A 15,904-nucleotide genomic window follows, 5' to 3' on the forward strand; every position below is an offset into this window, starting at 1 on the left:
TAATTCACAAACAGGGCAGTAAAGTGATGCTTCGGGCACAGATTCACTTTTAATCCTTCCCACAGCCTGAACTTGACACATTAATGTATTCTAGCTCCGCTCTCTGGTGCCTCGAGCCTCCTCCTCTTGCCCCTTTCAGTGTTGGAGCGTATATACATATAAAAGGAAAACAAACAGCTTCGGCGTACATGAAAAGAATCACAGAAGCATTACTCAGCAACGCAGGGGCTGCCAGGGCCTTACCCAGACAAACAGCAAAATGGCTTTTAGTCCAGATGCGAAAATTAAAGAGCAGGTGCTGGTAGAGCTGCTGCAGAAGTGGGCTATTGCCTTCGTCGAAAACCTGCTCCAGCAGCAGCTGACACGCCATTAAAACATTCATGTCCATCATACTGCCTGGAACCTGCAGCAGAAACACGCACATGGAGGAGTGTTAGAATATGTTTGTGTTAAATTACCAAAGGTTTCCATTTATTTGGCTTTATCTGTGCATAAAGGTTAGTGTAGAGTCTGTTTTTATAACACTTAAAGCCTGATGGAGTGCTGCACTCAGCTGAGTGCACACTGTATACAGTACACGCATTTGTGTACTTTGTATACAGTGTGTGTGTGCGTGCGTGTGCATTTCAGTCTTTGCCACTGCAAAACCTGGCAACAACACACGATTATTAGCACATAGCGTCCTTGCAGAGTACTCCACCTTAATGTATTTCAACATATCCTGCCAACCAGCATGCATGCATGTCTGAGCTGCTCCGGTACAACCACTACATCAAGTGGCTACAACCACTTAAAATTGCATATCGATGAATACTGTATGACAATATAAAGCTCAGGACTAAAATGTGAAATGTTACCGTGAGTCTGAGGAACACATTACTAATAAAGGTGATTAGTCTAGACACTGAAGTTTATCACTGGAAACTAAAACTGTTTGAAGAAGAACTGCACAACCACAGGTTAGGAAAGGAATGACAGTGATATCACATAACATAACACAACACACCACGTCACAATCACAACACATCACACCTTACCTGACCCTTTTACATAATTTTTAGTTTTACATCATTCGGTATCAATCTGTAATCTTTGTACGTGCGACACATTTTCAGGCAATAGGTTTTCTAGTTTCTAGCCTCTGTTCTCACTCAGAGCGAGGACATGCAGCGAACTGCTTAAATTCCCACACAGAAGCATTTGATACCGTCATTTTGAAAAAGCCACTGCTGTTTCAGCTGCTGCGGACCCATTCATTACACAGCAATTATACAGCAGCCACACAATGGAAAAGGTCAGACATTCACTTCCAGATGCAATCAGCTTCTCTCACTGTGACTTTCTTCCCACTTACTGGGGCCGACTGACATGCGGGATGGGGGTGGGGTGGGGGTGGCGGGCACTTACTTTGCTGAGCATGGCTCCTATGATGCTCGGCCCGTGGCAGTGCAGCAGGCTCTCCTGATTGACAGGGTGGCGGCGAATCAGGTTCTTCACCATGAGCAGGAAGGCAGCAATGCTGTTTCTCTCTAGCCTGCCCTCTGAGGAAGAGAAGAAAATAGGGCAAAACAACTTTTAAGATTTCCTGTGTTACCCGCAGACCTATTTACGCACTACAAAGCACTTTATTGACATTATCATATCTCAGGATGACTCAGAAGTCATATGTCAGACGATGATTCTCACTGTTTGTTCCCATTGTCTCATTTTGTAAATGCAAAGATGTATGCAGGCTCAGATGCAACTCATTCAGCAACTCCTCGTAGGTCTACGTTGACGCTGACATTTCAACTGTTAGCGCTGATTTAGCAATCTTTGTTTGTTGTAGATCATGTGCTTCGTGTCCTATTAGCTCTAGCACTTTGTCCTTGCGTCATGCACCATGTTACTACTAATCACAGCGTCAAAAGGGCCCTGAATTAATTTATTTTCAGATCGCCATACGTCCAATGTATGTAGACATTCAGATAGTCATCTTTGAGTTGCACAGTATTTCAGATATCAATTTCTGAGATTACTGTTCCACCCCAATACCATGAAGGTGTAGTGTGGTTTTCGGGTGAAGCAAATCTTTGCAGAATCACGGCTGTGCTACTCTGACCAATGCACAGATAACACCATGAACCATGAGCCATTTTATGGTTTGGACTGTTTTCTAAAAAGCAGTTCCAGAAGAAAGAAAATATAAAGTATATTTGTAGATAGTTGTTCTATTTGGAGAAAGACCAAAATCTCAGAAGCAGTTATCTCAAACCCACAATCCATCAATGCATCTGACAAACCGTGCAGTGAAAATAAATTAAAGGAACAAAATGAACAAACCTGCAGATTTGTTCAGAGGCAGCAGCATGGCGGCGGGGCCTCTGGAGGAGGTGAGCTCAGGCCCCAGCAAGTCTGAGATCTCCTGACCGCCGTTGTAAACATGATCTGCCTCACACACCTGTTCGAGCAGGGGCAGTGAAACTCCGATACCTCCGACCACATTGACAACATCCTGCATAATGGGGGGGGGGTAAAGAAATGAATCAATCATATTATTCTACAGTTTCATTTGAATCAGAAATTGAATCACAGAAGTACAGCCAATTCATTATGAAGCTAAAATCATATCAAACCTTGATGTCCCAGTTCACTACTCTATGTCCTGTAAGCCTGCCATCGTACTGGTGATTTGGGGCCAGATCCAGACATATCTGACTCTTAAACGCCTGGAGAAAACATAAACACGCGTAAACAAGAGCAGTTTGTACTAGTGTTGTTTATAATTTAAAGCAGTGCTATTCAATCTGTGAGTCTCCCTGAGATTCAGTAGCTCACCTGTGGAGTGTAGTAGAAGAGAAGCCTGCCGTTGAGATCAGATAACTCTCCGTCCGCTTTGAATAAGGACACGTGATTAGGGCCTGTGATGGAGGGCAGAAAGCAATGTAGGTCATAAAATATGCAAACAATGCTTTGTTGTACGTGGAAAAATACGTTTTCAGTGCTCTGTGCTTATCTCGACTGCGGGTTTCCTAAACATTATATAGTTGAATTCTGGAAAAGCTCAAGGTGGATAACAATATCTGAATTGTAGCAGAGCGTGACCAACCAGCAGCATGTAGGACTTTTATCTGGGTGTGCTGCAGAGCCTCGTGGCAGATGAAGGCCGTGGCCAGGAGCCCATCCAGAGATGTGGGTGTCCCCCACTCTGTGTCCTGCAGTCCTGCTGGAATGGTGTGCACCGGGGAGTCTCCCGTAGGTGCCCAGCGGCCTCCTGCAAAGGAGGCTGGGAACGACTGTGAGCGGAAGAGTGAGGGTGTATGGGTGGGGAAAGCAAACTCCGGTGATGGACTGGAGGAAAAGGATGTGGTCAGGTTTGGGGAGGTGGTGGTGGTAGTGGTCCGGTGGCCTGCAGAGCCGATGCAGCACGAGGTAAAAGGCTTTGGAATCAAATTTAGGGGACAAAGAAACAAGAAAAAAGTTAGCCTGATACAGAGGAACTGGTCAGTAAAAATGAAATATGAACGTAGTCCATATATATTAGAAGCTAGAGTCTGTTACCTCACTTAAAGATGGAAAACGAAGCTGAGCAGTTTTACACTGCTCTCCATCGATGTAGATGGTGACCACGTTCTGACCAAAAGGACGACGGCCTGGGACGTGAACTATTGCCACTGAATGCTGGGAACGAGACGACATTTAAGAGGAGACATATTTCACACAAGTGTCCACGGAGCAACTGTTTAAACTCTGTAGCTGCTTCTCCTGTCAGTGCTCCATGCGTCACACTCACCCAACGTGAGTCAGCTAGCGGGTGCTCTGGCAGAGCGACAGCCATGTAGTCTTTCTTAGTGCAAACGGCCACCACCAGCACACCCTCCAGGGTGAAGAAGGCTTCCATTCCAGTTCCACTCGCAGTGAAGAAACTTTACAGAACAGATTATGTCTCTGTCAAAGGATGAACTGTACAGCCACAAAACTGAAAGTCTGTGATCACCTTAACAACTTAAAAGTGCCCTTTTACCTATAGAGCTGCTTCCTGCGTGGTCCCTTTCCCATGTCATGCTGACCTCCCATGCCAGAGTTGGCAGGAGCTTTACGGGTCTTGGAGAACTCTGAGTTTGAGGGGAAGAACTCCATGTTGAGGCAGAGCCATGCGTGAAAAGCGAAGCCACTGCCCGGCCAACGTTGCACTGTGGGCACCATGATACCTGCCATGGGGGGCGTGAGATCAAAATATTGCAAGGCATTGTCCTGACCTTCTCTGGCTGCCATGGCAGAGAGCACTCGTATGACGCGAGTGCAGTAGGGGTGCATCTTCCCTACCACTGCACCATTGTCCTGATCCACCCTGAGGAGTCTCAGGAGACTCTTCAGCTCCTCTGGCCTCAAACACAGGGAACCCAGGTTCTGCAGGAGGCCCAGCAGGGCGTCTGCACACTGCCTGTCTAGATTCTGAGGTTGGGAAAGCACCTGCAGCAAGGCACCAACCATGCCTGCTTCCACAGCCACCGTACGACAAGACAAGGAGCCACCACACACAGTAGCCAGCCACTGGGCCACCAGCAGCTGGAGGTCCCTCTGACCCGACAGGTCAGGCAGCCACTGAAGAAGCAGCAGCAAAGGCTGGTCGTTACTAATGCCAAGGTGATGAGCATGGGCGTGCTCACCCTCCACCGCCTGGAGAGAAGACAGAGCATGGAGAAATGATATAGGCAGGGCCAGAGGATTCATTTTTTTTTCAGGTTAATTAGCACTAACACAATTTAACTTGAAACAAGGCCATCAATAAGAGTAATTTGACGTCTACTGTCTCTGCACTCAGTCAGGATAATGAGGAAGTTTCACCATGTTCATCAGCTCCTGCAGCAGCCTTTTGGTGGGTTGACCTTGACTCTTCAGCACATCAAACAGCTGGGAGTAGCCAATCCTTTCCTTGAAAACCTCCTGAGGGGGAGGGAGACAGAAATAAGCTGGAGTAAGCTACTCTGCAGGGGATAACTAGCTGGCACACTTCCACGCACTGGAAGGAAATACAATGAGCTTTCCTACATTAACGGAAACCAACTTCCCTCATAGGCTACTGCTTTTTTTATGGGATTATTCATATTCAAAGTCAGCTTTATTGTCAATTTCTTCACATGTACCAGACATACAAAGGAATCAAAAGTCGTTTTGTAAAGTCAGATGAAGAGGAGAACGGGTGCAGAAGTGTGAAGGTTATATGTTTTGACCACAGAAAATCAAGAGGGGCCTTACCTTAGCAGATGGTGAGTTACTCATTATAGCCGTGAGGACTCCCAAGGCATGAACTGTAATACTGTCTGGTCCTTTCTCCAAAACCTACACCCAGATAGGCAGGTACAGTTCATTTGGGCATTGCACACAAACATAAAATTGGACATCATCATGGGTCGACACCAAAATCCCCCAAAATGTGTACATTTCAAAATCATGTGACCAAAAAAAAAAGTTTGTTCTGATTATCTGTGAAGTGCAAGAGGAAGTATAGCACTTTGTTTTTTTTTTCACACCACTATTAGCCACAGTACCAGCCACCCAACAATCGCTTCTTTGTTAATTGCTGATACGTCCCTGCATGCAAAAACCAAAGCCAAAGCCAACCATCAAAAAAGAACCGAGACAATCCCAAACTGCTGCTGGAAATGAGGCAACATCCAACTCCAGGACACGAGCCAGGCCTTTTACACAAGCACCACCAGTCACACGACAGAGCAGCCGGAATTCAGGGAAAAGGAGGAAAGACATGCACTGAAAAACAACCGTTCCATGCACTATGAGATCCACAGCATGCACCTCTTGCCCAGTGTTGTCAACAGAGAATTCAGCCAATAAATCTGATAAAAATCATCACATTTAGAGGAGGAACAAACAATGGTCCAAAATAACAGTAACATAGGCTGTAAGTGGATATCTGAGATAAACTTGTGACGGATGAAAAGAGAACTTCAGATTGCACATACATCATATTTAACTGTGCTACCTGCTTTATTTACAAATGTGTGCAAGCCAGACTTCCTGCCTAACACTTCCTGTTTAAATACTCAGTGCAGTTAACAAGTGGAGAGAGGGCTGAGTTTCCTGCTGACAGACCAATAGCAACACAGAGTGGGGGGGAAAGTACCTGGTCCACTTCGACCTCAGTGAGTAAATGCGTAGTGAGGTCACACACAACCTCACGCTCCGGCCTATGCCTGTTGCTCTGAAAGAGCTATAGGCAGACACACGCAGGCAAACAACAAACAAACAAACACACACAGCACAAAAAAGACAGACAGTTAGACCAAAAAAGTCATCAGGGAGTAGAGACAGGTTTGAGTTTGATCTTCTGATAGACATCTATTAAAGCCAGGTGGGGAGACATATGCTGGAAGCATTGGAATCATAACTACATTCATTGCCAGACATATGCTCAGACATACGATGTATTTGTCTTGATCTTGGTCCACATAAAGTTAATTTTTGTAATATTTCACACCGAGTAACAGAAAGAGGTTAGAGAATAGATGGGACATTGAAGAGAATGAAAGAGGAGTGTGATATTCAGACGAGACAGTCAGACGGACAGACAGACGGGACAGTTGACAGAACTAACGGAGAAGGGATTCTGACCTTGCTGTTTTGAATGAGTCTGAGGATGTGTTCAAAGCAGTTGTTGTTGAGGAAGACAGCCTGCAGGACTGGTCTATCAGAGCACTGCAGGACCTCTGGAACAGCAGCTAAAAATGACAACAAGTCGGATGTTGACTCATCCTATTTATCGGACATTGATTTGTTTGGCCTCCAGACTAATTGAGGAAGAGAAGAAATAAGGGAGGCTAGAGTCGGCCAGACTTGAGAACTAGTGGACATATCCTTACTGAGCATTTGGCTCTGGAGGGAGATCAGGCTGTCCTCCCAGCTCTGCCTGTCTTCCTGCTCACTGCTTAGCGGCCGGTTCCAGTTCAGGAGCTGAAAGTAGCTGTCCAGTATGGTCCTGATCTCCACCTGCCGCTCCACAGGGCTGCTGGAGTGCAGGAGATGGATCATCGCCGTCAGGCACTGCAAAGTCAGCCGCGGCAGTCTGGTGGCCTTGGGCTCAGAGGAGGTTCTGCAACACCACGCTCGCAGGACAGAGAACAGGTCCTCGACAGACTCAGGGCTGATGGAGCTAAGACCATTTTTCTGAAAGAAAGCAGGCATACAGTGACTCCAACTCTCCCACGATCAGTTTTATTTTTAGTGCACTTTGGTGTTTTCTCAGAATGTAGAATAAACTCTAATAGGCAGGACGGACAGCGTGACGGACCTTTCCTCCACTGATGACAGCACCCTGGAGATGAACCAGTCTGAGTGTGAGGAGCTCTGGGATCTTCTCGCTGTCCTTAAGACTTTCTGTAAAAGTGAACATACAGCGCTATTTAAGACAAGCTACCACTTAAATCGCTTAAAATGCACACAGCCCTGTCATAATATAATTCCAACAAGAAAGAACATTGTTCGAGGCCTTTCTATATTGTTTACTTCCCTCCTGGTAGTGCATACTGGTTGCAGGTTCCCATTTTAAACCATAAACTGAACCATGTGAAAGACTGCAGCAAATGACCAAACAATAACCACTAAATAAAATGCATGCATCAACGCCTCTCACAATGCCCCCTCTCTCTCATTCAGTTACGTCAAAAAGAAAAGCCTAAGCCTCAGTAATGGGCTACATATTACACAATTAGCCCTCCAATTAAAGCTGGCTGTAATCTTCCTCAAATTTGGACATGCTGAAACTTGCCCCGGTGAGGATTTCCCACATGGCTTACAGATTAGAGCTCGCTAATCGAACGGCATTGCGTAATTAAGAGTCCTTGAAAGGGCGATTGAGACCTGATAATCAGATGCTGAATTATTGCGTTTTTAACCAAAAGTGAACCTGGACTGAGCAACTTTCATAAGTTTTTTTTTTTGTGTGTGCAAAACTCAGGTGTTTTGGCAAAGGCAAGACCAGTGTGATTCTTGTGGTATGCGCGGCCTGACACAGATCAGAGCGGTAGCTGAGAGGAAGCGTCTCACCATGGAAGAGAGCAGGCAGCTCCTCCGGCAAGGCCAGCGGGGAGAACTTGTATTTGTTCCTCTCCAGCAGGCTCACCTCCTCCCTGTAAGACACAAGGACATGAGTCAACACACACAGCCCACTACTCGCATCACGCCTAGTCAGTGCACCACTAGTACAAGTGAGGTTTCACTTCAAGTATTAGAGGCAACAGGATGGGGCGTTACACATCACAAAACGTTAGGCAAGATGTTAAATGCTTAGACTTCTAGTCATGGTGTGGCTGAATACCCTTCCACACATTCACACAGACGACGTCCAGGATGAAGCAACGCACACTCACCCTGCCAGACGTCTCCTCCATGTCTGATACGGATCAAACAGACTCTCACACAGCACCAGTCCATACTGCACAACCAGCTCCAGAGACGACGTCTCCCCTTGTCCCTTCTTTAACTGCACAGATAAAATATCCACGTTAACTCACCTCTCTTCTAAATGTAAACAGGTTCTGTTTCTCCAGGGGGAGGATGTCACATGCTATAAACAAGATCAGCTTGGTGTAGGTTTATCGTCTTTCTGCTTGTATATAGCATTCGGTGAAATAATCTTTGCATGCTTGATCTATCGAGCAGGCTGATGAGCTAAGCCCCATTGTAAATCACTGTGAAGCCTGTGCCTTACCTGGTCCAAACACAATTTCAAAAGCTTGATCATTTCGCAAACAAAACTAGGGGTCTTCTCCGTGTCGATGTTCTCCATGTTCCTAGAAGTGGAGAGAAACAAATGCAAATCCGAAACGTTAACCAAGGCTTATCAAATTTGGCCATCATAGGCTTTAAATTTACAAATAGCCTGGAACTTCCTGACACTGAGTTGCAGCAGATTTGAAAAATATGCTGCACAAATCCTGGAAGAATTATCATTAATCCTTTAATTATCACTGCCTCTTTTGGTCCAGACTGAATGTTTGATAAAAGCAATTAGGCTACATTACGTCATCTCTGTTAAACTCAGCTAAGACCCTGTTTAATCTCCTGTAACCCCCTGAATATAGTTTTATCCCAAAAAGTGTAAATGTTTAAGGGAGCCAAACAGCCCGTCCAACCTGGAACAATTATCTGCTGCTTTTTATCATAACGTCATCATCTACAGCTCATTTCTTTCATCAGTGTAACATTGGGATGTGCATACATAGCAGGCGGCCACCTAACCTGCAGACGATGATGAAAAACTTAATAAGGAGGAGTGGGTGCGGAGTGCTGCTGTTTTGCTCGGCGGCACCGGAGAGGTGGAGCACGCTGTCCCCCAGCTGGGTGCTGAGGAACACCAAGACCTCCCTGGGGAGCAAGGGCACCTCCGAGCTGCACTCCTCCAGCCTGGAAGACGGGAAAAGGAGGACATGTGTGAAGAGAGGATAAGGGAGGCGGCAGAAAAAAAACGGAGAGGGCGTCATGAAGGAGTCTGTGTAACACAAACATTCTGCTGAGGGTCAGAGTTTATCTGCCACGAGGAGCACAAACTGGTGGGAGTTGATGTGCATGCAGTCTGTGTTGCTACTCACCTCCGAGGCTCCAGCGACTGCACATCGATGAGCCTCTCAAAGGACGCCACGAACGCCTCAAGCCACTGCTGCAGATAGCCCACATCTTTCTGCACAAGGGAAGGAGAGATCTTGTGAGGGGGCCTTCAGGCACACGCACGGTGTTAGTCAACAATGCTGTAGGCGATGAGTGCGTGAATGAAAAGAAAGCGTTCAGTTTTGACTACTTCAGGAGAAGGCAGGCCACGAAACGGTGACACACCATTGCTAAAACATGGCACTGACAAAACCTTATGACCTGTTTTATGCAACAGGATGTTGCAAAGAGATGCGACTCAGAGAGGAACGCATGAGCCAATTCTTTCCTTTTTCAAAACGGGGGAGGCTATAGGAAACACACTGCTTTGTTCACTCATAAATAGTCAGTGCCACATCGCATGTCGTTGTCCCGGGCGGGTCATCTCTACCTCACAGCGCCTCCATGAAGACGCGCCAGACGGTTTCATTTGTACGAGGTTGTTTACATACAACCGTTGTTATCGCAGATTCAATCAGTCTCTGCAGTGCAACATATCCTGCCACTCTTCCCTCCATGCATCAGTCTCATGATCGCTCATCAGACTAAATAAAACAAGTGTCACGAATGAAACAGGTCAGAGCTCATTTTCTGTTTTCAGATTTCAGACTGATCACTAATAAGTCGGCTTATCCGCAAGGGTTTCAAAAGTGAGCTACGACAAAATGTCGAGCGCGCAGAAATGCTCCCTGATGCACCGGGAAGCAGAACAGCCTGAACATTTTTGATTAGATGAGAACGCACGCATAGTAACTGCTGCTGCAGATTTTTGAGAAGCTCCTCCAAAGAAGGAGGTCATGAGAAGGAAGGCATACAGACTGACTGACTAACTCACTGTACACAAATAACATGCAGAAAACAACACGTTATAACAAATGCTCATCATCAGGTACTTCCCCCTAAACCAACAAACAAGAAAGAAATGTTAACTCCAGCTGATGTGGGACACCGTGACAAGTAGGGCACTACATACTAAGCACTGGAGTGCTAGAGCTCGTTGCATGTCTACAGTCTCTGCACTTCTAAAAAAAACAAAAAACAAAACAAAAAAAAAACAAGCTTAGCTTGATACATTAACTCTTTCTCTAACACTGTCTCTTCTAATGCTCCAACAATGTTAAATGTACGTTACCATCTGGCATTGGCTCATGTGCCAGTCCATCTCTCATTGTATGTGGTTGAGCAGGGTGCCAGGTTCTTGTGAACCTAGTCTCGGATGAGCCTTCAGTGTAGGTCCACAGTTAGCAGCTCAGCACCCGCACATCACTCCTGACCAGCACCAGCGCACTCAATCGCTCGTTTCTTGTCTCTCAACGTCAAGTGAGCAACCAGGAAATTACATGTCACTATAACTGAAGCTTGTTTCCTTCATACACTGCCTCTGCGTCAAACCCCTTCCTCTTTTGGTCGCGCTGCGAGCTGTGAGCAGATATGAGGGAGGCCTCTCCTCTATAAAAACTTCCCGCAGTAGCAATGAAGGAGCCGGGCTACGTTTAAGCTTTCCGAAAATTAGCAAAAAGGTGATGCAGGAGAAGCTCCGCAAATCGGCTTTCTCTTTCATGGAATGCACCTTGATCGAATGCGTTGAGCGCACAGTGTTGCAGCAGTGGACGCTGTTAGGCAGCAAAAACTGCACTTCTAATCAAACAAAGCATAAATCATGCGCCTTTGAGCCGTCACTGCAAACTTAGCATACAAAAATCTTGAAAAATTCTGACACGCCGTACTGAATATAAAAAAATCTCTGCATGCGCCCTGTGAAAACAGGAAGCTGGGAACCACCTATTGTTTTGTGGCTCCAACATCTGGACAACTTGCCATTGTAGATCTGAGGAGGACAGACGAGGACACTGAGAAGTATTTGCCACACTGCATTCAGCTTTGTTTTACTGTCTCATAAAATATACAGCAGCAGAGCAGCCGAATCGCCCCCTAACATTACAGTCAGTATAATAATAGTCTCACTTAATGATCCAGTGTTATTGATGCCCTACTGGAATTCACAATGTCCAAGGGTGCACAGTAACACGGCTAATTAAGTGACTCTTGTTCTGCAGCCTTAATGACTTATGGGGCAAGGCTAGCAAGGGAAGGTTCATTGGTCGAACGTAGATTTTGGCATTTTGTGTCTGAGGCTGTTTCAAAGTGCAACAGGTGTATGATAGCAAAAAAGAGAAGTGAGATTACTTTGTTAATGAGAAGTTCACTAAGGGGAAATGTATTACATTTTTTTTTCGTTGCAGAGCGCTGCCTTGTGTCTCTGTCTGTTCTATGTTAAAAATCAACCCTTACAAACTTACAATTGATTAAAACCTCGGACAAATCCTATATAAACCACACATTGACGTATGTCCTTCCTTCACCATTCACTACCTGATGTCCCAAGCTAACCGTGAGTACAAGCCCCGACAAACGTGCATTTATCCATTTTCCCTGCACATGGCTGAGCAGCTGTGCCGCTCTGTGCTGCTTGGCATTCTGCATCGCTCCAGCTTCCTGCGCAAGTGAAAGCAAAGAGCACTTTGATTTTCCTGCTTGGTGGTTCTGTTGGTAAACAGGGGAGATGCAAGTGGATTCAGCCACATCGGCCCGTAGGACTGTTAAAATGGGGCCGGCTCCAGTGCAGTACACTGACGAGCATTACAGTACTCATGTCAAATACTGATAATATTAGAGCGACTGAGCAGGGAACTGGGACTTGTTATTTCTTCATAGTAAACTGGCGAGGTGGTTTCACAGCTGTGTCCATAGGCGGCATCTGGGTTATCGCTGTGGTGCAGCTCCACCTCTTAAGGCTTTAATTAGTCCCTCAAACTAATCACAGCATAATCGCACACTGTTTCTCCGACAGCCTAATAACTTTCTTGCCGTATCCACATTGATCTAGCTCTAATCGTTGCCTCTCTGTACTTCAATGCCATACAAACTGATGCCGCTTGACTTCTCCTTGGGTCAGTTGTCTCAAGGCTATGTTGACCACATGAGGCCAGAGTAAACAAAGGCTTGCCTTGCTTCGTTTTGTGCTTACTTCTGTCAAACAGCCGCCTGAAAAAGGACTGCAGCTAAACATATTTGCTGTCAGTTAAGTGGCCAATTATTATTGTTATTATTTTTAAATAGCTGATTCATTAACTGGCCTAAAGAGGCTCAGATTAATATTGTATATTATATAATTAACAAAGATAATACCAACAGCACAAGCTGATGTATTTGTGTTGCCATCATCAAGAGTTTACGTCATCAAATCATTTGTTTGTTTAAAAAAAAAATCTAAGAAAAATTGCTAATTCTCACTCCAGAAAATCAAGAGGAGGTGATTATATGATATTGCTTGAAAAACAATGCTATTATCACTCGACAATACGATGGTGGTAAGTATGGCTTCTGCTTATTGAAATTAATATTGTAAACTAAGATGCCAATTCATTTGGTTATTAATTGGGTCATTTGGTTTCTATGTTTCTTTAGACACAATACAACAAGTTGTGTTACTCATGATTAGATCAGACTCTTCTGCGTATGTCCACACCTGTCAAGCATGAGGATTTTATGATGGCCCGAGAAACATTCCAGATCCGAGATATGGAGTCTTGAAATAGAGCCAGTGAAGCTGGATGACAAAAAAGTATAAGGAAGACAGAAGACACGGACGTGCCCTGTCTATTGCTCGAGGACATACACTGAGCAAAGGGTTGGCTTGACACACTCATGACACATTCATAAATGCAAAATCCTGAAAACCCACACACATCTAATGAGTGTGCTTGTTGTATTCACATTGCCATACAGATCTTATTTGACTTGAGGTATGTGAAGGAAATGTGTATGTATATGATAATATGAAGGTATCCACAGGTTACGTTACTGCAAGCCGTGTAATCACTCTATATATCATCACCTGTCTATTTGGCTGCAAAGAAAATATCTCAATCCACACCAGCTTTAGCGCAAGACACATCTATTTCTCATTGTCTTTAAAGCATTTCACAGCCCCTGATCTAAAAAGTCCTGAAATGGGTGTGCGATTTCTTGCACAATCGAAGGAAGCAGACCTCCTTTATCAATGACAAGCCGGAGCAAGTCGTGCTCTCTTATTGCAAATACAGAATGATGTTTGAGATACTTTTAAGGAATCAATTCCTGGGATTCATCAAAGCTTTCTTACTGTGAAGTCCCCATCAAGGAGGCCAAAAAAGCTTGAGGCTTGAGACCTGTTGCAGAGCGTAAACCTAAAAACAGGAATTAGAAAACAAGATCTATGACTCAGACAAGTTATGTGTCCAGTAAAAAAAAATTATATTGTCTGTGCCAACTTGACTAACAGGCAGATAACAAAAACATCAAGCACAATGGCATGCTGGTGTCTAAAGGAGAGACAGGTGATTGTTCCCTAAAGTGGTTCTGCTGCCTTTCTACAGCCTGTTGTATTCATCTGAGTCATAAGGTGGTGACATCTGGGCTACAGTCAATGAGTTTTTCCTCAGCGTTAAGGAAGTAAGGAACAGCATTTGCGCACATGCCAAATCTGCTCCAAGAAAGCTGTGACACATGCAGTATATGTACATGTGTCAGTCTCTAAGTCAGAGAGAGGCTAATATAACTTCTCTTAGCCTCGAGAGCAACTGAAGAGAAGTGACAGAGAGCCGAGAGGCATCTTAATAAGGAAGTGGTCTCACACATAGAGATGCTAGACAGCTGTCATAGACAGATTCAGGGTAACCCTCAGTGCCACACCCACGCATGATATGATTCCTCCCAACCATGGATTGTTACAGCATCAACTACAATTTTGTTTGTTGCATAACCATTAATATTCACACAGCCTACAGTGGAACACCCAGCTCAGAGGAGAAGTGACAGGGAGGATTAAACAGAAACTTCCTCTGGAATCTTCACAAAGTGACCACAATGACTAATTTGATAGTAAATGTTGCAAGAGGCCATTGACGTTTGATGGTGCATTTAGGGCTATTTTGCAGGAAGTTCATCTTTGACCTGTGCCTGCTCCTAAATGTAAGTAAGTAAACTTTATGAGATAAAAGAAGATTTTTTTTTTATTTCTCCCTGTGATGGTCATCAAATGCAAAGTTAGAAAGTATCCACATTTCTTTAGCCTCGGGCACAGAGGCAGATTGCAAAATAATAATAATTTATTCAAAGCCAAGCTGCCCTTTTTTTCGCCCCTTTATTTTTCTTATCAGTAATTTGCAGAATCTGTGTATTACACCTTAATGAACATTTAGCTGTCAAAACCACAGGTGGCCACGTTTGAGACCAAACTAGAACACAAAAACAACTCTCATTTGAGGGCAAGGCTAAATTATAGATACTGCTTCTTATCTAATAATTGAACTGTGGGGTAACAGCTCTGTGCCGGTGGCAGGAAAACATATGTTGTGAGTAACATGTCTCTCTACTGAGTCCTTAAGGCAATGTGGGTTAAATATGTTAGGCTTTAAGTGGCAGGCAGGAACAGGAAGTAGCCTCGGTGACACCTGCATCACAGGTGCAGGTCAATGAATAAGTGGGTATGTCTGCTTCAAATACTATGTCACTTAACGCTTCCAAAGTTGAAACAGGTCAAAGGATATCACGAGGTATGTATTTATAATCAAAACCAGATAGCCTCAGCCACCAAGTAAATAAACAGCTCCTGCAAAAGCAGGTACAGGCGACGTCCTCGCTTAACCGCGATTTAAAACGTTTGTAGGACACACACGCCACGAAATCAGAACATGATCATGTTTTTTATGAGGTCTCATTGTAAAGTTCAGGCAGAGGAGCCGTGGTAACAACAGGTGTCACGCTCGGCTCTTCCGCACTTGCGCTTACCTTTGTGTAGTACAACATCCACAGCTCATACAGCCTTTCTTTCGAAGCCATTCCGCCGCCCTTGTGGTTGCTCATAAGCTCATTTTTTTTCTTCTCTTTAGTCTTTTAAAAAATAATAAAACTGCTAGGCATGATCAGATCCCGTTTGAAGTTGTTTCCTAAAGGCAGGAGGACGCGGGGCGCTCCCGTGAACCATTCCTGCAAATTCAAGCGCAATATTCCAAATAAAAGTGGTGCCCGCCTCGACACGCAAAGTTGTCAGAGTGACACGAAAAAGCCAAACGCTATGGGGTGGATGCTTCCACGCCGCGTTCACTGCCGAAACTGTACAACCAGGAACAAAAATGCGTGGAAATGCATGTCTGGAGAAACACCCATGTCCGCATTTAGAGCGAGCTTGTCGCTGTATGATTCCTATTGGAGAGAGTTC

At 44.9% G+C, this 15,904-nt stretch overlaps 1 protein-coding gene across 4 annotated transcripts in view; it reads right to left on the reverse strand.

Moving 5' to 3' along the window:
- The window catches only part of nbeal2 (neurobeachin-like 2), a 31,798-nt gene extending 15,894 nt beyond the window's left edge, over positions 1 to 15,904 (reverse strand). Inside the window, exons 1-21 of one of the 4 annotated variants that reach the window (XM_047598617.1) lie at positions 15,475 to 15,904; positions 9,588 to 9,676; positions 9,238 to 9,402; positions 8,708 to 8,789; positions 8,367 to 8,479; positions 8,044 to 8,126; positions 7,289 to 7,374; positions 6,861 to 7,164; positions 6,613 to 6,719; positions 6,125 to 6,211; positions 5,239 to 5,322; positions 4,828 to 4,926; positions 4,004 to 4,659; positions 3,773 to 3,905; positions 3,541 to 3,660; positions 3,089 to 3,419; positions 2,818 to 2,900; positions 2,616 to 2,708; positions 2,323 to 2,494; positions 1,408 to 1,541; positions 244 to 403 (exon numbers count right to left, since the gene is read on the reverse strand). In XM_047598617.1, coding sequence (XP_047454573.1) covers positions 244 to 403; positions 1,408 to 1,541; positions 2,323 to 2,494; positions 2,616 to 2,708; positions 2,818 to 2,900; positions 3,089 to 3,419; positions 3,541 to 3,660; positions 3,773 to 3,905; positions 4,004 to 4,659; positions 4,828 to 4,926; positions 5,239 to 5,322; positions 6,125 to 6,211; positions 6,613 to 6,719; positions 6,861 to 7,164; positions 7,289 to 7,374; positions 8,044 to 8,126; positions 8,367 to 8,479; positions 8,708 to 8,789; positions 9,238 to 9,402; positions 9,588 to 9,676; positions 15,475 to 15,549 — 3,256 coding nt within the window. In that variant the 5' untranslated portion in view covers positions 15,550 to 15,904. Of the gene's footprint in view, positions 1 to 243; positions 404 to 1,407; positions 1,542 to 2,322; positions 2,495 to 2,615; positions 2,709 to 2,817; positions 2,901 to 3,088; positions 3,420 to 3,540; positions 3,661 to 3,772; positions 3,906 to 4,003; positions 4,660 to 4,827; positions 4,927 to 5,238; positions 5,323 to 6,124; positions 6,212 to 6,612; positions 6,720 to 6,860; positions 7,165 to 7,288; positions 7,375 to 8,043; positions 8,127 to 8,366; positions 8,480 to 8,707; positions 8,790 to 9,237; positions 9,403 to 9,587; positions 9,677 to 10,774; positions 10,963 to 15,474 lie in introns of those variants that run through there. The other 3 variants (XM_047598616.1, XM_047598618.1, XM_047598619.1) reach the window with 3 other exon arrangements.

This window comes from Mugil cephalus, chromosome 11, assembly GCF_022458985.1.
Source record: "Mugil cephalus isolate CIBA_MC_2020 chromosome 11, CIBA_Mcephalus_1.1, whole genome shotgun sequence".
Classification (NCBI taxonomy): domain Eukaryota; kingdom Metazoa; phylum Chordata; class Actinopteri; order Mugiliformes; family Mugilidae; genus Mugil; species Mugil cephalus.